General features: G+C 41.0%; 1 protein-coding gene across 1 annotated transcript in view; it reads left to right on the top strand.

Moving 5' to 3' along the window:
* Positions 1–245: 245 nt before the first annotated feature.
* CCDC81 (coiled-coil domain containing 81) overlaps positions 246–8,754 on the top strand; it is a gene marked incomplete at its 3' end in the record, with an annotated part of 36,489 nt that continues 27,980 nt past the window's right edge. The window contains exons 1-3 of the mRNA XM_082844924.1: positions 246–315; positions 6,619–6,680; positions 8,080–8,236. Of these exons, the coding sequence (XP_082701050.1) occupies positions 282–315; positions 6,619–6,680; positions 8,080–8,236 (253 nt within the window). The 5' untranslated portion in view covers positions 246–281. The remainder of the gene's footprint in view (positions 316–6,618; positions 6,681–8,079; positions 8,237–8,754) is intronic.

The raw sequence follows: 8,754 nt of genomic DNA, 5'->3' as shown, positions 1-8,754 counted from the left end.
GCGCCAGACAGCTCTCTGAGTTCCTGTAGTGGGAGCCTTTCCGGGAGAGCCAGAGTGGGGGAGGGACGGCGAGAAAAAAAAGTTTAAGAAAGAAAGTAAAATCAAGATTTGGTCATTTTTATTTTTAAGACACATCCAAATTTCCCAGGAGAGTGGGAAAATCACGTTTGTGTAAACTCCATATAAAGAAGGAAGAAAAGAGACACTTTGAAGACCCAGCCGACTGGGGACTGGAGATTTTGGACACCATCGTCCCTTCCCTGCAGGACCTAGGCAGGCACATGATGCACACGCTGCCCTCGCTGAGCAAGGAGGGTAAGCGACATGGGGCAGGGGACCCTGGGAATGAACCTTTACCTGCTTGGGGGTCAAGGCGGAGACCTTCTTCCCTATCCCTTGTCTCTGGCAGGCCTTGAGTGGCCGTGTGGCCTTGGCAGCCTCACGCTGGACGTCCAAATACACTTTCTTTATTGACTGCTTTAATGAGAGAAAGGGGCCAGCTGAGGGTTTTTATAAATTTATTTATTTTACTTTTGGCTGCCTTGGGTCTTCGTTGCTGACAGCGGGCTTTCTTTAGTTGTGGTGAGTGGGGCTACTCTTCCTTGCCGTGCATGGGCTTCTCATTGCAGTGGCTTCTTTCCTTGCGGAGCACAGGCTCTAGGTGCACAGGCTTCAGTAGTTGTGGCTGGCGGGCTCTAGAGCGCAGGCTCAGTAGTTGTGGTGCACGGGCTTAGTTACTCTGTGGCATGTGGGATCTTCTGGGACCAGGGCTCAAAACGGTGTCCCCTGCGTTGGCAGGCAGATTCTTAACCACTGCACCATCAGGGAAGCCCCAGCTGAGGGTCTTTGATTAAACAAGATAATGTATACACAGGGCTTAGCTCACGGACTAGCACAGAGTAAGTGCTCAATAAATGTTAGCTAAAACAACCACCCCAAAGGGCTCCTTCTCAGAATTCATGCAAAGACAAGGCTACTTTTGTTGCCAGTGGTATCTTGGGGTTGTGTTAAGAAAGTGAGATAAAAGAAAAAAACAAAAAAAACTGGGTGTTTGGAAGAAGACCCGACATCTTCTCATAGAAAACTTACTAGGCTTGGTTAAAAACATAGTTTCTTAAAAAAGTGACCCTAAAGTGACACTGAGATCTGTCTGCAAGCAACAGGAGCCCTTGGGGAGAAAGGTGCTCCAGAAATGCAAGCTATTATTGCTATTAAGTCATTGTAACTTAGGGATGATGCCTAGGCTTTAACCAAACGATCTTAGGAGACAGAATAAATAGGAGTACATGCCTCTTCTTTCTCTTTCCCCTTCATCACTCCTATTTTTCCTGTTAATTCTAAAAGAAGTGTTTAAAATAATGGCTTTATGGATTTTAAAATATTTTCCATATTTGTAAATTTATATATAATTTCTTCAGTTCAAGTATTTTGAGAACTTACTATGTGCTGGGCACTAGAGGACTGATGTTGAGCAAAACCTTGGAATTTACAATCTAATGGGGAAGATACACATTAACCAAGTAGTCACAGAAATAAATATAAACTTACATTTAGTCAGTGCTACTAAGGAGGTGCATGGTACAATGAGAACTTTAAATGAGGGTGAGGATGGAGGTGTGTGTCAAGATTTGCTGAAGAAGGGAAGATTTGAGCTGAGATGTGAAGAATGAGTTGGAATTGTTATGAAACCAACTTGGGTCTATTTGCCCAATGTGCAGCAAAGTCAATCTACTGACACCAGGTTGTGGTGAAGGAAAGTATAGCCTTTATTGCAGGGCCAAGCAAGGAGAATGGGAAGCTCATGCTCAAAAGAACCGAATTCCTCGTTGGCTTTCAGGGAAGGGTTTTTAAAGACAGTGTGAGGGAGAGGGTTGCAGGGTGCATGCTCAGCTCGTGTATGATTCTATGCTTCATTGATGTTGAGGTAACAGGGTGATGTTTCGGGAATATCAGTCACCAACCTTCTAATTCCAACCTGTCTGGGATCTACATGCTTGTGGTCTGCATGCAGTTAACTTCCTCCACCTGGTGGGGCTTTTAGTATCTGCAAAACAACTCAAGGATATGGCTCAGGACATTATCTTTAGCCCTTGAAGAGGAACTGAAAGTTCTTGACTTTGCTTTGTGGCTAAACTCTTTTTTTTTTTTAATTTATTTATTTTTGACTGCATTGGGTCTTCGTTGCAGTGCGCGGACTTCTCATTGTTGTGGCTTCTCTTGTTGAGGAGCACGGGCTCTAGGCACGCGGGCTTCAGTAGTTGTGGCTCGTGGGCTCTAGAGCACAGGCTCAGTAGTTGTGGCACACGGACTTAGTTGCTCCGTGGCATGTGGGATCTTCCTGGACCAGGGCTCGAACCATGCCCCCTGCATTGGCAGGCGGATTCTTAACCACTGCGCCACCAGGGAAGCCCTATGGCTAAACTCTTATTATTTTGTCTTGCTTGACTGTTTTCCTTCGTTTTTGCATTTTCTCACTTCTCTGATTAAATTTGCTCTTTGGAACTCGGGGAAGGCCTAGGAGGCTAAAGCTTTCCTACAAGCAATAGGCAGGGGACACAGAGGGTGGGGGCTTTGTCACTGGGAAGGCCCCACAGCGTCCTGCTAGGTTTCAGAATTTAGTAGGTGAAATGGATCAGTTGAATAGGGAGGGGAGGGGAGGGGAGAGTGTTCTTGGCAGAGAGAATAGCAAGAGCAAAAGCTCTGGAGGGAGGGAGCATGGTGTGATTGAGGAGCTGAAAGAAGGTCAACATGCTCTGTAGCGCTATAGCTGCACTAGGGAATGTGTTCGTAAAGGAGGCTGGAGGGAAATGGAGGGGTCAGGTTAGGCATGGCCTCATAAGTCATGTTAAGGATGTTGGCTTTTATGTTCAGCCTGAGGGAAAGCTGTTAAGTGTTTTGAGTGGAGCTAAAGGAGGAGCTGAATGACATGGTCAAATTTGCATTTTGAGAAGACTGGTCTGGTGGCAATGTGGAGAATGAATTGGAGGGTAAAGAATGCCTATAACAGTAACCTAAGTGGGAATGAGTCATCTGAATTCACTCTTGGTTTGAATTGGTAACAGTAAAAATGGAGAGAAGTGGGCAGACTGAAAGGCTATTTGGAGAAAAACTACAAATTATAGTGATGGCCTGGATATAGAGGTGACAGAGAAGGGGTGTTTCAGGGATGCCTTCTGAGTCCCCAGCTTATGTAACTGAGTAAATGATGGGACCATTTGTTGAGATTGAAACCCTGGGAAAAGGACAACATTTAAGGGAAGGAAAAATCCAAGTTAAAGTGTCTTTGTGAGATATCCAAGAAGGCATTTGGGTACACAGGTCTGCAACCTCAAAAGACCAGAGGGTGTCTGGGCTTCTAAGTAAACATTTGGGGTCATCTGCATATTGGTGGTCGTTAAAGCCCTGGGCATAGATGTGACTGCTTAGGCAGAAAGTATAGAGTGAAAAGGGAAGGCGGCTTGGGGTTGTGTCTTGAGAAACTCCAACATTTAACATCTCCTGGGTTGAGGAAGGTAAGCTTGCAAAGGAGACTGAGAAGAAATACCTAGAGAGGTAAGAAGAGAACCCAGGAGAGAGTAGTGTCTCACAAAAGCCAAAAGGACAGGGGCTTAAAGGAGGAGGGAGTGGTCAGAGAGGTGAACAATTAAACAAGTCCGTTGAATTTATTGACAAGGAGACCATTGGTGATTTCAGCAAGACCTTTATTGATTGAATGACAGAAGCAAAAGTCAAATGACTATTTACTTAACTTTCACAAATGACCCACTGTAAAGGAGATGAAGATAAACTCCTAGTATCAGCAAAACACACAAATTAATTTTTCATCATTGTGTGTGTTAAGGCCTGCTGCTTTCATATGTTTCACCAAAGTTTAATATTAGGTAGTTATAGTACTTAGAGGGTACCATCATCATTTTACAGATGTGAACTGGTTGAAACTATTGAAGACTACATAGCCAGCAATCCATGAAGGCAGGAAGGCTGTAGGTCTTCAGACACACAGCACACTGGTGTTTCCACTGTACTGTGCTCTGGGAATACGTTTCCTTGTCCAAATCACTCTGTAATAATTTGCTGTGTTTGTATATCAGTATTTTAATTCTAGAAGATGTTTTATAAAGTCAGGGGGCTTGTCTTTTCATATTAATATCTATTTCAAGTATATATTATTCTATAATTTACAAAATGGGCACTTGGCCCTTTTTTTATAATGATTATATATAAGGTACAGTATTCCTGCTTGGAATATACTTGGCATTGTGTTTAAAAATATGGTTTTGAATGCACAAAATGTTTAGAATTTGAAGTCAGATGAAGGTTGAATTGAATATAGAAGGTATGTTCAGGGATTATTTCTTGTGATTCTTGGTATTTCAGTATTTGATTAAAATAAATAATAACCTCAGCTTTCCTAAAAAGCATATTCTTTAATTTGCTTTTTAGACTGGATTAAAATTATTTTTCTTTTGAGATTTAATGATACCTTTTCTGACACTTTGGGATATAGAAAACATCAAAGTTATAAATCACAGTCTGTAAGATTTCCAAATCTATTCCATTTGAATTGCAGAAGTCTAAAACTTTCTAAAGGAAATCTTGTACATGTTTTCCTTTTCCTTCAGTGAAAAATATCAGATTTCAGTTTAGAATAATAACTCTGCTCTTATATGACTTTGCCTATTAGATTTTATAGAGTAAAAGGACACAGGGGACTTGAATGTATCATTCAAATGAGGAAAGACAGTCTTCAAATTTCTAATTAAGCTCAGTCAAGTCTTTCCACTAGGATTTGGTTGCAAGCTATCTAGTTTCTCCTGGCCCTAATTAAATCAATTCCTTTGGTTAGATTGTTTTCCTGAAATTTGAGCTTCATATCATGAGTCTAGGTGAAAGGCTTCACAGTTTTGCTTTGAAAAGTCTCCATGTACGTCTGGATATTGAGATTCTGTATCATTAGTGAATTAATAATATTTTTAGTCATGATGAAAATTTGAACTCAGAAAACAGTTGGGACTGTTTGAAATCCCTTCTTAGTTCTTAGCAGCCAGCAGTAGAATCCTTTTGTCTGCGGGGGAGAGGAGCAGTGGGAAATGCAGTAGGATGGGATGGAATAGAAGAAATACCTGATTATCGTAAACTGTATATCCGTGGTTTGGAGTGAAGGGCAGAATCTTGGCATTTGGCTCACTGTAGCATGCAGCCCTAGTTTTCTTGGTGACTGAGTAAGTTTCCATCACCCAACTTGTTCCTAGATGCTCATAAGAGTCACTGCTACTTCTTGTTGCCTAACCTGCTCTTTCTCTGGTATATTAAAAATATTTATAACCCTGATATACTGGATTAAAAGACTGCAATTTTCTGCTGTAGGTAGTGGTTTGCACCATTAGGGAAAACAGTTATACCAATAAATCCAGCAGTTTCTAAAATGGGGAAAGAATTGGTTTTTGTCCCCAACTGCATCTATGACCTGAGGTGGCAACCTGGTAAATGCCACTGTTCTTGATCCTTTATTTTGAGAATTAAAACATAACACTCTTTTCATTTGTCAAGAGTTCATCAGTGAAACGTATCTGTAATAAACTCCTGACTAGGTTTGGAATGGAAATGTCAATACAGACATAGTTTTCTATATTTATGAATATTAGTTATAACTAGAGTATACCTTCATATCATACATTAACGCTTGAGTTATTGGCAACTACTTATTTTTCTACCACAGTTTTTTGGGAACACAGCTCAGAACAAGAAAAGAAGCCTAGAAGGCCTCCCTTTGACCATTCAAAAGCAGAAAGTGCAAAGTACTAGTAGCAGAAAGAAGCAACAGCTGGAGGCCAACAGTGACAAATGAGAGTGAAAAGCAGAGTCAAGAATTTAGCCAAAATAGAAGTACAGAAACAGTTAGTGTACAGACAACAGCCTTTCATGCCTTAGTGGCCCCTGGCCGTCTTCCTGTGTTATAGAATGGTGCAAGAATGAATGTTCATGTTAATCAGATACTAGAGTAGACCCTTAGAGGTTTGTTGAATGGTCATTAATAAAAGGCTGTATTATACTTGGTTAACTCTATTTATAGAATAAAGGGAAAGAAGTGACAGATTTCCCTTTATTCTAGGAAGATTTTCTTCAGAAATTTCTTCTTCTTCCCCTCCCCCTCCTCCCTTCCTCCCTTTCCCCCATCCTCTTCCTCCGCCTCCTTCACATTTTGGGAACTTAAAGGGGTAGCTATACTTACCAGGAAAATTAACTTTGGAGAATGACCTTATTTTCTGTTAATTCTAAATTAACTAGAAATTACTGTTATTGTATTCTGCATTTACATTTTTTATTTTATTTATTTATTTTTTTGCGGTACGTGGGCCTCTCACTGTTGTGGCCTCTTCCGTTGCGGAGCACAGGCTCCGGACGCGCAGGCTCAGCGGCCATGGCTCACGGGCCCAGCCGCTCCGCGGCCTGTGGGATCTTCCCGGACCGGGGCACGAACCCGTGTCCCCTGCATCGGCAGGCGGACTCTCAACCACTGCACCAACAGGGAAGCCCCCTACATTTTAATTTATTAACACTAAGATACTATTACAGGGGTGCTCTCATAAATTATTTTTTGTTTCCTTTGAATTTCAGAAGTCTCTACTATTTGGGGGAATGTGTCAGAATTTGTGGAACGGCAGCTATCCCTACACAAGGTAGGATTTATACTTTAATTTTACTGTAGGAGGTCAAAGAACCTTTCCTCCTTTGTCTCATGTAGTTTTGCTGGGAGAAGGATAGCAGACTTTAGAGCCACTCAGTTTAACTTGCAGTTTTGGGACTTTATGATGCTCACACTTAGGACTTGTGGGTAGTAGATTTAACAAACATGGATTTCACCCTTAGGTAATGAATTTGAAAGTTCTGCTCCCTTGGTGATAGGAAGTGTATCGCTGGTCAGCCCGGGTGCATGTAGACGAAGTAGGTGAATTCTGTTCATCTGTGATCTGATAGTTCCTGGTGTGGCTATAGAAGGATATGATGCTTTTTGTTTTGCCTCTTTGCAGGGGATGGATTTTAATTGAAATATAAGAAGGCAGTCAGGAACTGAACTCAACTTGCCAAAAGTGAGAAACTTTGCCCAGGGCTGGGCTATTTCCTCCCATCAAGTCTTAAGTTTGGATACCAAAGAACTGATCGGAGATTTGGGGAGTTTGGAGGGAGCTGGAATGTTGTGAAAGTTTTATACCCTGCTCAGAGGTCCCAATATGACAGCTCTTGAGCTGAATTCATCCTTGAAACCTATTTTATTTGGTCTGATAATTTGAATTAGTCCTGAGCACTTAAAATTGGAAGAGTTTATACAAAGTTTTGTATTTATTTTCTCAAAAAATCAGCAGATTAACGATACCAGTTTTCCTTCCCTACATGTGACACTTGGCTGGAGCTGACAAGGGGCTTTCCCCTTTAGATGAGCCATGCACTCCTTAGCCATCACATTCTCTGGCTTGATACCTTCACTCCGTTGCATTCTTTCTTTGCTCCTGTAGGCATTTGAGTTTGTAACCCTTGATGTATGATATTTCCAGGGAGACAGAGACCCAGTGTGAGAGCCAGGAGTGTTTGCTTCTACCCTCAGCCAAGATCACCACACTGCAGCATGTGTCTTGGATGTTTTGTGTTGTCTGATTTTAAGTGAGGGACATAAAACCTAAAAGAATGAGAAAGCAGAGATTCTCATGACCCCTTAAATCCCCCTCTGATGGCAAGGGATTAAAATTTAAAATGTCACACAATTTAGGACAAGAGTAATCTTAGATATAGATTAAAAGCAGCTATGGCATCCATACAAGTTTTCTTAGTCCTCATAGCCTTTGAATGATATGGAGATGAAGGATCAGAAACGCATCGTGGATTGATACATTTTATACTTATTTGAAAACTTAGAGTCATAAAATACTAAAGCTGTAAGGAATCATAAAGATCATTGAATTTTAAGGCTCACGCCTTAAAATTTTCTTCATGTTTTTTGGGATAACAATGCTAAGGATTATTTTTCTTTACATTTACAGTGAATTCTCTTTGTTGTTTTTTTCCCCTTCTTTGTCTGCTCAGGGAGTTCAGATTCCAGGACTTGGAACTTTCACTTTCACGAGACAAAAACTGGAGGTGGGAAACAACAAGTTTATTCTAATTCAGAGGCCCATATTTATCATGGTGGAGAAGTTAGTACAGACCCATGGGCTCAAACAAAACAAAGTACATACCCCTGGTAAATATATTTCATTTTTAAGACTTTCCCAGAAGGTGACCAGCCTGGGGATAAAAGTGAAAGGGCAAAGCTTGCCCAGTTGCTGCTTTATTGGTTTCTGATGTGAGGAGCTCTCTTTTCACGTGGTACATTTGGCAGAGCGAGCGGCCAAGGTAGGAAATTATATACAGTCTTCCTGTGGGCCATTTTAAACCTCAGTAGCTTAAAACCTGATGTGACATCAAGGCAGATTTATATAAAAGCGACATCACCAAGTCATACAGATTTTTATTCATATTTCAGATCCTAAGAAATTAAAAGTGGTTATAAAGAAGAGAAAGTTAGTTAGGGTCACAGCTTGGAAGAATCGCAGTTAATATCAGCTAGGAAAAGATTACTGTGTTTCTATTGTATATAATCTAAATTATTAAAATTTAAAAGTTATTAGAAGCTTAATAATTCTGTAAAGACTTAATACCGTATATACCTCTCACACCCTAAAATCTTCCTTCTTTCTTCCCTTCCTTGTTCCCTCCCTC

Source organism: Leucopleurus acutus (assembly GCF_964270905.1).
Source record: "Leucopleurus acutus genome assembly, chromosome: 8".
Lineage (NCBI taxonomy): Eukaryota > Metazoa > Chordata > Mammalia > Artiodactyla > Delphinidae > Leucopleurus > Leucopleurus acutus.
This window is presented reverse-complemented; position numbering and strand designations above follow the sequence as displayed.